General features: G+C 34.6%; 1 protein-coding gene across 1 annotated transcript in view; it reads right to left on the bottom strand.

The window, feature by feature from the left end:
- The window catches only part of Fhos (Formin homology 2 domain containing), a 1,020,872-nt gene that overhangs the window by 60,323 nt on the left and 944,083 nt on the right, over positions 1 to 16,466 (bottom strand). The window contains exons 12-13 of the mRNA XM_068227617.1: positions 11,984 to 12,121; positions 7,668 to 8,728 (exon numbers count right to left, since the gene is read on the bottom strand). Coding sequence (XP_068083718.1) covers positions 7,668 to 8,728; positions 11,984 to 12,121 — 1,199 coding nt within the window. The remainder of the gene's footprint in view (positions 1 to 7,667; positions 8,729 to 11,983; positions 12,122 to 16,466) is intronic.

Raw genomic sequence — 16,466 nt, 5'->3', positions numbered from 1 at the left:
ACCGACACAAGGCTGACGTATTTGAGCACCTTCAAATAACACCGGACTGAGCCAGGATCGAATTCGATATTTCATGCCATTGTCATTTTATCAGCTGTAAAATATGCACATGGCTTGGTCAAGCTCGAGAGCCATGTTGAGAAATGAGCATCAAACACTAACGGACCATGTTTTTTTTTGTTTTTTTTTTCCTAGTGACTTTACGTCACACCGACACAGATAGGTCTCATGGCGACGATGGGATAGGAAAAGCCTAGGAGTTGGAAGGAAGCGGCAGTGGCCGTAATTAAAGTACAGCCTAATTAATGTACAACCTCAGCATTTGTCTGGTGTGAAAATGGGAAACCACGGAAAATCATCTTCACGGGCTGCTGACAGTGGAATTCGAACCCATTATTTCCCGGATGCAAGCTCACAGCCGCGCGCCTCTAACCACATGCCCAACTCACCCGGTGACTGTGGGTTTCAGCCAATGCAACTGTACTGTGCTTGCTATTGGATGAGCCTGCCAGCAGGGAAGTCCTTGTTCAAGTCCCTCCCCTGGAGAAGTTCTATTGGCGCTCATAAGCTACAAGCAGATTTAGCAACACCGCCTCGCAAAGCCCATCTGAATTCGCCCGCGAAGCAATCTGATTGACTAAATTCAATCTTTTTTTTTTCAGTTATTTATCAGTATGACCAGCCTTCTAATACTCATATACACGGTTCACGTTTTTCTCTGACCACCCTGTATATGCACCTACTTATTTCTGATTTCCTAACAAAATGTGAAGAGAAATTTTACATTGTCTTACTGTAACTTGGGACGGTTTTGTGTTTCCTTAGCCTGAACTGTGTGCTCTTCATATTCAGCAGGTATTTAATTATTCCTATAACTACAAAATTATATACAAGATTTCTAATTTCATCTAATTTTATGAAATTAGGTAACTGCTACAAGATCACTTGTGAGCACCACCTACAAAAATAAGTTTCTGGCCAACACAAAGCCTAGCACATACCTGGCGGTGTACTTTATTTTTTATAAGCATTCATAAATGAAATTTTATGATTTCATGTTCATCTTTGTCTCCTCTTTATATTGTTCCTCTTCCTGCTTTGACCTGTTGTGTTTATTCTGTTAAGTGTCAGATTTCATGTTCCAATTTTCTATACCTTGATTTGTCGCTTTTTTTTTTTTTTGACCTTTCCAATGCTTTTAAATTTTAAAAGAAGAACATGTTATACTATTAGATTAAAGGTGTTATTTGAAATGTGAAGGAGCAGGGCCAAAAACATTTATTATACGTATTTACAGTTGTATGAAGAGTTGCATCCTCTACTGAACTCCATAGTCAAAGTTCATAAAACATTTTCTACCAAAAAAATGTGCCCTTCTACTGAAAGAAAGTTACTCACCTCATAACACATTATTATTGGGGTTTAATTTTAGCTAATTTTTAAGATAAAAATTATCTCATCACTTAACATTTTAAAACTTGATAGAAAATGGGAACTGTCTTTTCTATTTACAAATTTTATATTGCTTCAAGATAATGTTCTGTACTGTTTCTTGTTCTTCCAGTATTGCCTTTATTTCTTGTTTAAAAAAATTTAGCACTAGAATTACACTCTTTAAGATTTGTATAAAGAACCACAACCCTATCCAACACCACAACCAACCCTTACATAAAGCAATTTCAACAAAACCAAAGCCCTTCTGCAACCAGTACTCACCTCCTAATGGGGTCAGCATGCCATTCGTGAAGACCATTCAAAAATTGGGGGAAGAAACATAAAAGATTAATATTAAGCATCAGAGTGAGTAACCATAAGCCTGTCAAAAATGTACAATAATAGGACAAGTGATTAGAGAGCAAGTTACAGACACCAAGACCCTCAAGGCAAAGCAGGTTGCCATGCCATATGTAATACCAACAACTTTCAATTATCTTTCTGTATTGCCCAAAGATTTTAGTTAAAGTACAATTAAATTCTGAAGTCAAATTTAAAGAAATTACATTTTTCATCAACAAAACTCTGGTGTTTAATAAAAGTTTTGCACCTAACAAGAAAAGACTTTGTAAGTCTCCAATTTTGTCAATTTCTAATTCAGCTACACATAAATTACATTCTACTATCAAATTTCTGAAAGAGCTGTCTAAAATTAAACTATGCTTATTTTGTAGTAGAAGCTCCTACAGACTGTTAAACTACCATTACTGGTACATTCTCTGTCTGGGTTGGATTATGTCATGATTTGACAGGTATTTGAATGTCAGCAATCTGTATAACAGGTAAAATACCAACACAGTCCAGAAAGTACCTAACAGCAGATACGCTAATCTGGGTAAGCTTGGGGCTGCATGGTCAATGCAGTCAAGTTAGTTCACCCACAACACTGGTTCAATTCTCCTTGATAAAGATAGAAATCACTTCCGGAGAGGTACATAGTTCATGGCTTTTTAAGTTTTTCCTAGTACTGAATTTTATGAAAAGATATAAGACATTTATAAAAATTGACGCACTTAAGTTTTCCATGCTAACAATTGAATATCTCCCTCGAATAATGTTATATAATCTGTTTTTTAAAGAATCTGAGTCAGAGGCAGAAAAAGTTGCACATCCCATCCCTGTTAGTGCTATGGTGGCAGAATACAGAAATACAATGTAGGATATTATAAAGCTTTGAATTTGGAAGTCCCTAGAAAGATATTGCACATAATCACAAACATGGTGGCTGTGAACAGCATTTCTGTACTGTGCAGTGCAATAAATCGCTTAAATAAAGAAAAACATCAAATGCTAAATAAATAGAAGTGGAAGGATGTGAAAAACAAGATGCTGAGGAATAGCAGGGAGGAACATAAAACACTAAAGAACATAACAATTCCACAAAAGAAATCTCCGAACAAAGTAAGTGTATAAATATTGCATCCGCACGTAGAACAGTATGCAGTATTAAAAAATAATGTGATTTAGGTAAAAAAAAGTGTTTGTATGTTATTTTCTATTAGTTAATATAGAAGATTATTACAAGTGATGAAAAAATATATTATGGTAGTATGATTTTGGTATACAGCATCACAGTACTGATCTTGAAACATTAGACAGGGAACATTCTTATAATTTGGAAGTCTGTTGTAGGTATATTCTAATGTATAAAATTACATACTGATTTACTGTGTAACTAAAACAGTACTGTAGAAGTTAAACATTTTTGAAATTATTTTTGATGCTTATTTGTGGGTAAAAACCAAATGATACCATTAATACTGTCTCCTGAAAACTCCATCAAAAGGATTATCCAATGTTATTCTGGAGAGGTATTCAATTATTCCTACTTACATTTATCTATAGCTGGCTATTAGAGAAATGAGTATCCAGTTAAATTTTTTTTTTTGGGGGGGGAACAAAGCCCAAAAACAAGTTAGCCAAAAATGACAGTTACATAGACCTTTAAATAATTCTTATCAACCTTTACTGTTGATCCGACCATCTGTTATGAAAAATAATCCTGACCAGCCTACCTTGGTTCAAAGAGAGAAGTCAGCCATATACTTACAGTGCAGAATTATTTAACATTAAATACTCCCATCAATAGGAATCCTGGAAGTTTGAGGTATACAGCATTCTTTTTGGATCAAGAGGAACAGTTTCAGATACTGTCCTTAATTTTTTTTAAAAACAAATTTCAACTGGAGTAGCAAGAACTGATACCCATTTGTAGAGATGCACAGATGGATTGAATCAGAATTATTATTCAACATGTTTATGGCAATTAAAATATTCTTTGACACAAAGTACTGTGTTAGTTTTCCAGCTAAATAACTACATTATTGCATGTTATAAATTTCATATTAGAGCCCGTATTGTCGAAGTATCAACTTGTGAAAATTTAGATTTTATAATTCCACCTTTACAATACTGTAATTGTCTTTATTACAAAGACTACATTAAATTACACTAGTGAAACATGTTTCGTCCTCTTATAGGACATCTTCAGTCACAAATACAAATACATAACATTAAAAATAAGGCGAGGACACATTAAAATAAGTGAATGCAAAGTCTTTGTATCCTGTGACGCAGCGTGATAGCGTCTTGTCAATCTTCAATGTTAAAATGGTGCAGTGTGAACATGATATGAAGCATGAAGTCCAATTAAAATCGTATGTTAAAACTGTTGTTCAAAACAACGAATTGTCAATTATAAAACACCGTAAGTGGCTATGCAAATAAAATTATGTGCATATTGTACATAAAACAGTGTTGTGGTGATGCCACATTATTATAGATTTCTTGATTAGGAGGTGGAGTTATACTGATGCTAGTTGAACCTGTGTGTTGACAATATGGGCCTCCTTGCCCGTCCTACATCGACCACTCCACCTCAAGTGCTAAGGCTAATGAGTGTAATTTAATGTAATCTTTGTAATAAAGACAATTACAGTATTGTAAAGGTGGAATTATAAAATCTAAATTTTCACAAGTTAACTGCATTATTGTTATGATTAACTGATCAAGACACTGTGCACTATGGTATCGAATCTCCTACATGGAGCAGCTTTGCTTTATTTCCATCTATTGTAAATAAAGTTAATTCTCTCTACATAATTGTAGACCCTCTTTCAGTGATGTTTTCAGCAACTCAGTGTTCGACAGACAAAAGTTCCAAATACTTCAAATTCTTCTTCCCTAATGGTGCAAGTTGCATGAGTAATGCAGAATCAAGATTTTAAATAAACCCGGTAGAATGTAATGCCCATTACGAGCCTAGGACTGCCAAGACGACTTCTGCTCAGCCACATAGCCATAAGAGATCAGAGTGTTGTGTGGTCAATTGACAAATTTCTCAGCCATATTACTAGGCTCTCATAACCGAGCTGTGCTTTTGTCAAGAACATATGCAAAATCTCAAATCTAGATTAAGTCCCAGATTTAGACAATATTGTGATGGTTGTATTTACAATATTATTATTATTGTTTTTGTTGTTGATATTTCACATGGCACTTAAACAAACTAGTTAATAGAACATGTAATATTAATTATTATACTTTAATATCTAAAGTATCTGCCAAAAATTTAAAAAAAAATATTTCCTCAGTAATAGTTTATGATGTATAATAAAATTCTGCTCATTAATTAAGAGATTATATTGTTTACTTAACTATTTTTTCATTAAAAATACTTCCAAAAATTAGACTAAATTTCATATTAAAAAATACAAAATGTTGTCAAAACTGTAACAAAATATTACAAAACTGGAAGAAAAAACTTACTTCAAAAAATGAAAAAAGCAACAAAAATCAAATGTTCAAAATCAAAAGTTTACTACATGCATCACTCTACTTATTATACTATGCCAAAATGCAAATTTAAAGCTAAGTGCTTGTAAGCTTCTACAATATACAGGATTAACTAGCTAGTAGCTAATTTTGTTAGTAAGCAACAATAAGTCTACAAATAAAAGGAGAGTACTAGAGTAAAGTTTGCCATTTCACTTTTTTGGTTTATCTATGTCAATTAAAATGTCCTTTACTACTTTTATTATTACTTTGTTATTTAATTTATTTTTTATTTGCTGATTAATATTATGTTAATCTTATATTTTATATAACTCAAAGAATCTAAATAATTAGAAATAAAACATTATATTCATAACAATGATTATGTTTGTTAATAGGGTGTCCATAAAGGTTTATGTTCAAAGTTACTCAACATGCAATGATGTCCTGTCAAATAACTCTGCCATACTAGTTACAGCAAATGACAAACACTGGCATATTATGAATATTTTCATTAATGTATTATTTTTATATTTGGAAATGTTAATATTGGCCATTAGGATTATGCCAAATTGGTAAATGTGACATAGAAAATACATTATTGTTTGACCTGCTTTATAGTTTCTCACATAAGAGAGGGTAACAGTTGTGAAGAACTGTTGCTATACATACTGATATGTTGATCAAAAATTTTAAACATTTGAAAACACACTATTCTGGTATTAGAACAATACTTTTTACCAAGGAAAGAAAATATTCCACTTGTCAATTTAAAACATTATGGACGTCCAATCTACTAGATTTAGTCACCATTCTCTAGTACCGATACAGTATTTGTGAGGATAGTAAATTAAACATCCTGAAAAATGGATGCCTCCAGCAAATGCATGCAAAAATGTAGTAATCCTATTATGGTAAATATTTTATAAATAGAAAGCTTTATTTCTGTTTTAAAATTGGGTTAACCTGCAGAGAGATTTCAGATAGAAATGCAAATACTGTATCTACGATTAATTTGAAGTATTATTAAAATAACACTCATGACGGTATACCAAGGTTTATGTTTTTCTGTGATTAAAAGATTATTTCAACTAGCAACTAGTATAAACAGATATTAAGGAAGTTGCATGCTAAAAAATTTAGACAATATTCCCATCTCTATCATTTAACCTTGAAATTGAAGCTTGATAAGCCATTTGGAAATAGGATATTGTTGGCTGATTTACTTCCTCGACATAGTATGTGATGTATCTGCACAGCCTTCCCTTTGTAAATTTTGTAATAAATTAATATTTTCAGACTCAGATCTCAAAATGTCAAAATGTAGGGTAAATCTGCCTGAAAACTATTCCTGAACATACAATTTAATAACAAAAATACTGTCCACTGGTGGGGCGGAATGTAACCTGTGAACGTCACTTTATTCATGATTGAACTTAGAGGTTATATAATACCCAATGACACTTTAGATTAAAAAATACAGATCATTAGTGTATATTTCTTCAGGAACTTTTCAAATCTTTTCACCATCTGTGAACTGCTTTGTAGCTCAAATGTGTAAGTGTCCCCTTTACTTTACCAAGAATACAAATTCCATAATAAGTTATGGATTTAAGACAAATGACATAACTAATTTTACTAAATATATTGAATGAGGGTTATACTTCATACTCTTATAGAAGATTTTAATACCAGGAAAGAGCAATTCCTAGTTTTTAGCAGAACTCCCATGTTGAGGTCATTCATGCCATTAACTGATGCCTACTTAAAGTACTTTTGAATCTATAGAACAATAAAGGAATGGTGATCCCACGTGAATAATAAACCAACCGTACGCAGTAGAACAAATAATAGAATAGCAAATGCAAGAATTGTATTGAATAGGTGGTGATAATATTGTGATAATTTTGCAAATAACAGAATATCGAAATATGGATATAAGAGTCTTAACACGCAAGATATTTTGCAAAAAACAAAAAGACTGACTTTACATAAGATTCTAATTTTTTTTAATGGAATGATTCACTGTGATTATAACTGTGTCCAAATTTTTGCTCAAGTCATTTTGAACACTTAAAAAAATATCAAAGAACTTTTGCCATAATGCACATTTGTATACAGTGCCAGGTAAAGAAAATTAAGAACATAACAAGCAACATGCTCTATGCAAACTAAGCACCCGCCATGCAATGAGATATGGAAACTGCAATAACAAGAAAGTTTTCAAGTATGGGCTGTACTCCCACTCCATGAAATCGTAAGATGCACTTTCATCATGGCATTTATTCAAAAAACATGCTTCATTCAAGTCAAGAGAGAATTTTCCAAGAACTAAAAAGTACTTATTGTTTTCCATAGGTGTATATAATTGCAAATTCAAATAACATGCCCTAACTGACCTTGGTGATGAGATCTTTGGCCCTCGATTCAAAGAGGTGTTCCAGTTTCTGCGTGTCAACTGCAACAGGATTCAGTTCATCCCAAATCATCCCAGTCTTCTGCAACTTAGCAAGGATAATGGGATCATCTCGCACTTCCTTCCAGAATAGTTTGACCGTTTTCTTCGTCTTCTTCACAGGTGATGTTGGAGATTTGTTTGTGCTAGAGTCTGTGGTAGTGGAGTTATTACGATTATTCCTCAAATTGATGCCAAAAGCTGGTGAAATATTATTAGCTGAGGGAGGGAATGGAGGAGGTGCTGTCACATTACTAAATCTGCTAACAGGTGGTGGAGGAGGAGGAGCCCCAGAACGAGGCATCCCGGGTGCCATAGGAACAGGAGGAGGAGGGGGTGGACCTCCATTGGAGATGGTAGCTGGAGATAAGATATCTACCTCATCTTCACTATTGAGATCTGTAAAGTCCAGATCGCACAGTGATAAGGGACGCTTCATTGCTTGAACAAGTTCTTCCCAATGAAGTTCAGTCTCCGATTTCTTAACTTCAAGTACTTTTGGTACATTTTCTCCCGTGGGACTTTTTGCAATATCAGCCTTTGATTTAGACTTTGCAAGCCCTTCTTTGGCTTTTGAGATTAAACCAGTCATATCTCCTATCCTGTTTATTTTATTGTTTCCTTCATCAACAGGACTGCTTAGGATGTTCTGACTAGCTAGTTTTTGTGTCAGGTCTTTGACTGTGTTTTCACGTTTAAGTTGCAAGAGTTTCTTCCGCTCTGAACCATCATCAGTCCCATTTTCTGTAACAGGCTTACTTTCTTCCACCTCTCCATTTTCACTACCATCTGCATTCTTACCGTACATCATGGATAAAACCCATGGCTTCTTGAGGATCCCATTACTGTCTACAGCCTTGCTCTCGCTCTCAGCAGAATTTACCGCATTCATCAAGGGTGTCATGTCCTTTCGACTAGATACCCTGTTCAGCTGAAGTTTATTAGATGTTCTTATATCATTGCTGTCCAACGAACCATTGCCAATCCTGGAGTGTTTCTGATTTTCTGGAAGACAAGAAAAAGAAGATATTGTAAAACAATGTACACATTTGCTTTCTCAATAATAAATTCATCCAGTAATTCAGAATTCCTAAATATTTTAACAACTGAAGTAAAATACAGCATAGAATGTTACTAGTATTATTATACAGAGTTCACCTCACTGCACTTAATACAATGAATTAGCAAGAAAATATCCAGGAAGAGCATATGAATCAAGAACTAGTCATGCCATGTTTTTCCTATCGGCCATACGACAGAACCATTTGTTGAGCTCAATGCATGTGAAGTGCGAGTGTATCTGTCCTGGCCTTGGATGCAACATAAGCTTGTTAATCAGCAAATGCCTATCAAAAGACAAGTTCAATAGTTATATGCTGTTCTCTTTTGTCTATTAAATCATGAAATATTAATAATAATGTTACTGGCTTTACATCCTACTAACTAACTCTTTTTGTTTTCGGAGATGCTGACATGCCAGAATTTAGTTCCACAGGAGTTCTTTTATGTGCCAGTAAATCTACTGACACAAGGCTGATGTATTTGAGCACCTTCAAATACCACCGGACTAAGCCAGGATCGAACCTGACAAGTTGGGGTCAGAAGGCCAGCGCCTCAACCATCTGAGCTACTTATTCTGGCCATGAAATATTATGTCTACTACGGCACAATGTGCGTTTGTTTATGTTTCATGTGTGTCAACTCTGTCGGCCTCACAAGTTCAAATATGATTTCAAGAAAGCTTCCTGGGTGTAATAGTTCCAGGTCATACAACTCGTGCTTTTTATAAGAAGTTTCAAGCAATGGGATCTTTATCGTTGGGGTAGTTTAAAAAAAATTGTGTATACAAGACAAATCTACACACCCTAAGAAAAGTGAAACAAAACCTCCATCAAGAAATCGACAACATTATCCAACAAGAACTACAGTGAATGATATATAGTTTCTTACAGAGGTACCAGAAATGCCTGGAGAATGATGGAAGACAGTTTCAGTACCTCCTTTTGTAAATGATAATAAGTAATGAACTTCTAAAAATAGTTCATGTAAGTGTTATATGGTTACAACACTGCTGCTAAACTCCGCTGACCGAGCAAGTGTTTGCGCGGTTTGGGTCACGTGGTTGTCATCTTGCATTCAGGAGATAGTGGGTTTGAACTCCACTGTCAGCAGCCCTGAAGGTGGTCTTCTGTTGTTCCCATTTTTGCACCAGGCAAATCCTGGGGATGTAGCTTAGTTAAGGCCACGGTTGCTTCCTTTCCTCTCCTATCTCTTTTCTATCCTATTGTCGTCCATAAGACCTATCTGTGTCGGCGCGATGTTAAAAAAGAAAACAACTCTGCTGACACAGTCTTACTCACTTATATAAAAAAACACCATGTGGCTAGTTCTCAGTTTAAATGCTCTCACTGTTTTTACTGAAACTGTGTTAAAGGCTGTATAATTAATCACAAATGCCATCACTACACAATTAAAAATTTAAACATTTTAAAAATACACAGTGTATTCAGAAAGCCTACAGATCATGAATATACCATGAAAAAACATGCTGATATCATGACTTAAGAACGAGTGTTAAAATAAACCAGCATGGCTCCAATGACCTGAGAAATAACTGGGATAAATTGAAATTCCCAATGTTAGAATGGGCCTCATCTTAAGATCTGCTTTCTTTCAAGTACCAACACTGTTTTTACATGTACATGTAGATGGCTCATAGTTTATGATACTGTCCTACGCAAAACATCCATAATAAAACTAACTGACTTCTTTGGTTACATTTATACCAATTTTAATTGATAGCCCCATGGAGTGACACCCAAGCAGACCACATGAGTCTGTCATTGCTTCCACTTGGTTTTACTATACTTCTTCCTTACGTATCTCCTTATCTAATCTGCTTTCATTAACTTTTGTTTTCTTCTGTTCCCAACGGTTTTGTTTTTGCAAGTTTTATAGAATATAGAGTATAAGTCTTTCATTTTCATAGCTTTGAGAGCTCTTTTGTTTCGTTAATCCCTTTATTCAAAGAAAGAGCAAACCACTTCCTCCTACAGTAACTGTTATGATGAGCTAATAACCCTGTACTTTTTACCCTTGGAACAATATTTACGAACACCTCAACTGATTATATGAATAAATTTCCCTTTCTTTCCTTAATTACTCACCAGACTTTAATCTCAAAATAAGGTTTCTGATTTTAAAGTTAAATATTTATTGTACACTGTAACATAAAAATGCTTATAGAAAGCTACCTTTTACAGATAGGTAGAGCTTCTTATTCACAACAATCCTTCCAAAAATACTTGGGGGCTACCGTTGACAGTTTAACAAATGTAAGCCAAATAAGCGTTAAAATCATCATTGCTCAGTTACCTTTATTCATAGGTAAATGTTCCATACACCTAAACCTTCCTTGATAAATGCTTCATACAATGGTGAAAACCATTTTCAAAATCCATACAGTAGTTCTCAAGATTTCCTATCACAGAACTTGTCTTTTAAAGTTTCCAATTTTAGACTTGTCTATTTAATGAACTGTTAGACTATGTTCTAAGGTATACCAAATTAAATTGATGTAGAATTCAACCAGGAATATGTTTTAAAAATGATACACATTAAATTACAATCACTATGTACACAGCACAATTAAAGTCAAATGATGACTCCTTAAAAGTCCAAAGGTGATAAAATAATTTCTGCATAATAGTCTGCCAACTTGGCCCCCTATATCGGAGGCCAGGTTATATTTGTCACAAGCCATGATAGAGGGTGAATGATAGAGGAGTAACATCTCTTTAAAATATTTAGATCCAGCTGGCCCAGCTGGTAGCACTTTATAAAGGTCCCTTGCCAGGGTATGGTGAAGTACTTAAAAGCAGCTTCAGCAGAGGAGACTTTTGGAACGGGGCAGTTTATAGATGAGGCATTCCTGTACTCAACCTACTGTCTTGTAAATGAAGTAGCGTACTACTAAGGGCTAAGGGAGTTCATCCTAACATAGAAACTGAAAAACCTTCGGCTGTGTTAAGTCTGGCAAGAGGACAAAAATGGGATTGATTTCAACAATAACAGAAGATGCCTTGGGAGGAGGCCTGCTGGAGTAGAGAACTGATGATGATGATGATGATGATGATTCTCAGTATACAACCAGAAGTGATTCAGAGAGGAATGATCAGTATTGTAGTGATGCAAGTTCATGTGTATGGACAAATAAAAAGTAAAAACATGTTATTTGCATTAAATATCGTTTTCACATACCATCCTCAGCATCATCCTCGGTGTTACCGAGAGTTGCTTTGAGGGTTGCAGCAGTTTCTTGTTGCTCACGTATAAAGCTCCTCTGACGTTCTGCTCGCTCACGTCTCCGCCTCAGAGCAGGCGTAACCCCCACATCCCCTGTTTAAGCGAGCATAAGGCGCATACCAGGTTAGCAAGCACTCAGTTCAAAACTTACTCATGTTACTCCATGACTCAACAGTTGGAACGAAAGCAAATCTCAGTTAATGATTAAATAAAAATTAATCAACATTAAAATACACATCAGTCAGTTAATGTTTTCTTTTCTCAAACCATGCATTTATATGAATAGGTTTCTCATGATATGACACTTTAACTGTTTTATGATCAAACAAAAGCATCACTATATTTACAAGATACATGCCAAACTATTGTGCTCAACTGTATAGCTAAATAAAAATAACAATTAGCTATTTCAATATGAAGTCATTCTATAAAGTAGATGTAAAAAATATTTTTTTTCTCCTCTTAATGCACAAATTATGTATTGGAACTTCATGTATGAAGACAATTGAACATTTTTAGAACTGGAATTAAATGTAATTTTTCATGTAAATTTGTTTAGATAGACACATACAAAACCTACATTTGATATAATACATTTTTTAACTTTCAGGAAAAAAAAACATCATACAAAATTCAATATTTCCCCCTCAATTTTAAATAACTTCAAGTTTTGTATCATCTGATTATCATGGAAATGTCAATAACTATGTATTTTTTAATGAATGACTAAAAACAGTTTGTTTTGTCTGTAACATTAAAAAAAAAGAGACTTCAATGTTATCCCATATGTAAAAGGATTTTGATATTTGCATGGATTTCTCTCAGTTGATGTACAAAAATATTTAAAATATGTCATAAAAATTAAAAAAATATATCTCTTATTCTAGTATTCTAGTGGTAATAAATTATAAATATGTACTATTTCAGGGAAAAGAAGAAGTATGCATAAAATACATCAGGAGTGAAAACTCAAGGCTAACTGACTTTGAGATCTACTTATACTTCTCTCCTTCAGAATCTGAATTGTCAGAATAATATCAGATTTTACATTAATATCATATTTACACTTGAGATACCACACACATTTTAAAAATTTTTCATGAATTTTTAAATAAATAAATAAATAAATAAATAAATAAATAAATAAATAAATAAATAAATAAATAAATAAATAAATAAATAAATAAATAAATAAATAAATAAATAAATAAATAAATAAATAAATAAATAAATAAATAAATAAATAAATAAATAAATAAATAAATAAATAAATAAATAAATAAATAAATAAATAAATAAATAAATAAATAAATAAATAAATAAATAAATAAATAAATAAATAAATAAATTTCTTTAAATAACTACAAAAAAATGCTTTGGGTTCTCTTTTCCTTATTAGAATGAGATTTTTAGTATTATTAAAGCGTAAGTCCATCTCTGGTGAGATGATGTGAATACAGTGCTTTATGTCTTCTGGAATGGGCTAGAAGTGGGGTTTTCAAATAGCAGCCTGCAAGGGCTTTAAAAAGTATTTTAAGAAATGTAAAGAAAATTTATAAGAAATGTTCCATAGCTCGTTTATACCCTTTATAGACCCAAATCAGAACTAATCCATTTAATATTATTTCCTGTTTTTAAGTATTCACTTGATCTGAATAGATTATCTTTTATTTAAAAAAGTTAAAGTTCAAACTCTGGCAGAAAATGAGCCCTCACAAATGCCAGGACTATGTGTTAACCTTAGTAAAAATGGCTATGGGATCCATACCAAATCCTGAACTCCATGCCAACCTCACTGTGGACATTTTATGCAACGTAGCATGTGATGAATACTAAGAAATACTTTAATTGCCATTAGTGTAAGAAGCAGTCTCGATTCTTCTTTCTCCTCTCATTAACAGTACTGGCTGGTACACAGTGCTGCACACTCGAAGACTTTTTCAGGAAAGTACTCCTAGAAGTACAATGTTGGGATTCTGGCTCTTACAACTGTATATCATTGTTCCCTTTACACTACTTCCACTGAATTGTCCTTCTTTGAGTTTTGTTTTGACTACATTATTAACTTCAGTTTGTCTTCAGGTATTTTGTCTCTCTTTTGTCATTTGCCAAATATTAATTCTAATTGACATTGTTGGGTGATCTTCTTCCAAATTCAATTTTCCTGGGTATAATAGCGTTTATTTTTAATTTCACTCTGGTATGCAATAGTAAAATACTGTTTTAAGCAATTAAAATGTTTAAACCTTAATTTCAATTGAATGCATAGTCTATTACAGTGAAACCTTGGAATGCGAGTAACATGGTCTATGAGTGTTTTGCAAGACGAGCAAATATTTAAAATAAATTGTGACTTGATAAGCAAGTGAGGTTCCGCAATATGAGTGTCACGTGGGCCTACGTGTCCCCCCCCCCCCCCCCCCCCCCCCTGTTCCTTTGCTGAATGGAGGAACGAGGTCTTTGGTCTTGTAGTGAAGAAATACTTTTCAGAAAATAATCTGCCGCTCAAAGACCTGCTGGATATGGACAGTGATCCAGCTCATCCTCCATGCCTTGAGACCTTGAGGATGACTTAATGGAGGAATTCAAGTTTGTTAAGGTAAGGTTCCTTCCTCCCAACACTACTCGAACCTATGAATCAGCAAGTCATTTCGAACTTCAAGAAGCTATACACCAAAGCACTATTTCAGCGATGCTTCGAAGTGACCGAAAGAACAAACCTTATCCTCCGAGAGTTTTGGAGAAATCATTTCCCCATCCTGAACTGTCTGAAGATCATCGATAAAGCCTGGGATGGGGTCACCAAGAGAACACTCACTTCCGCTTGAGGAAAGCTGTGGCCTGACTGTGTTCTTGGATGTGACTTTGAGGGGATTGTAGGTGACAATGAGCCGCCGATTGTCGATGAAATTGTGTCCTTGGGGAAGACCATGGGGCTGGAGGCAAAAGACGTGGATATTCAAGAGCTGGTGGAAGAACATTGCGAGGAACTCACTACCAACGAACTGACGGACCTGCATCGCAAACAACAGGAGGAGGTTACGGAGATCTCGTCCGAGGAAGAGGAGGAGAAAAAGTCAGTGGAATCTCTCACTTCAACTGAGATTCAGGAGAAGTGCAAAATGTGGGAAATGGTGCAAACTTTTGTAGAAGAACACCACCCAAATAAGGCTGTAGCAATGCGAGCGATGAATCAATTCAATGACAATGCAATGTCACATTTTCGTGAAATCCTCAAAAAGAGGCAAAAGCAACAGTCATTGGACAAGTTCCTCATTAAAGTCGCACGAAAAGAAAACAATTTCAGCGAGCCAGCAGATATCAGTGACTCCGTTAGTGAAATTCGTGCTACACAGTAACTCTTCTCATGTCATCTCTCGTCTCCCTCACACCAACAATGATTCTACTGTAAGGAAAAGTGCACTTTAAATTGTTTTACTTTATAGTTTGTTTTAGAAATGGTATGTGAAGAAATATGTTTATGTTGTGGACGAATTATCCCCGTTTCAATTGTTTCTTATGGGAAAACTTGCTTTGACATACGAGCGCTTTGGATTACAAGCATGTTGCCGGAACGAATTATGCTCACAATCCAAGGTTCCACTGTATTTCATACTGGTACCTCTGTTCTATTTGCAGAATTTCACAAAAATTGTCTTATTATCAAAGTGTGGCCCTCAATCATGCCTAAGGTTTCAAATGTGGCTCTCCAGCCCTTACAAACTGGAAACCCCTGGACTAGAACCAGTTAGTTATTTTCACTGATTTGTTGCAGTCTCATCTTTGTCTTTGACAAAATGACAGTGGCAGAGCTAATAATACCAGCAGCCACTCCAAAACAGATGGTGTCATTGTAGAATCAGTTAATGAATGCATTTAATTGGGCTTGATATGCTGCTGTCATAGCAGCTCCTTCTGACTCGGGGAGAAAAAAAACAGGAAACAACCCCATTCTTCATTTTCCTGGTAGGCATTTACATATATTTGTTTTAAATAATGCAATCTGGTATGTACACATTAAGAAATGCCTATTATATATCTATTGAAACACGAACTATCCGGTTACGCCTGCAATTGTCCATAATCGAACTGGAGGCTGCACAGCCTGTTTCACAAGTTTAAATTGTGTGTGTTGCAGTCTGTGATGCAACATATGCTGCTAGAAAGTTCGGCTACAGCTTGCAAAGGCACAACCGCGATGTCACCGAACACGTGGCCTGCACGCCAAAGAAGCTTTTCTCTATCTCCGCTTCCTGATGAAACAACAGCCAATGGACAATGGAATCGTGTAGCTGGCAATAACAAATAACTTGTACTCAAATTTCAAGCCGATAGCTACATTATTTACGGAGATATTAAGATGTAAAATATCGGGCGATATCCATGACGTTAAACTGTATATAGGATAATATCTTTTGTTTATTTCCACCTATTCAAT

The sequence above is a fragment of the Anabrus simplex genome, chromosome 5, assembly GCF_040414725.1.
Source record: "Anabrus simplex isolate iqAnaSimp1 chromosome 5, ASM4041472v1, whole genome shotgun sequence".
Lineage (NCBI taxonomy): Eukaryota > Metazoa > Arthropoda > Insecta > Orthoptera > Tettigoniidae > Anabrus > Anabrus simplex.
This window is presented reverse-complemented; position numbering and strand designations above follow the sequence as displayed.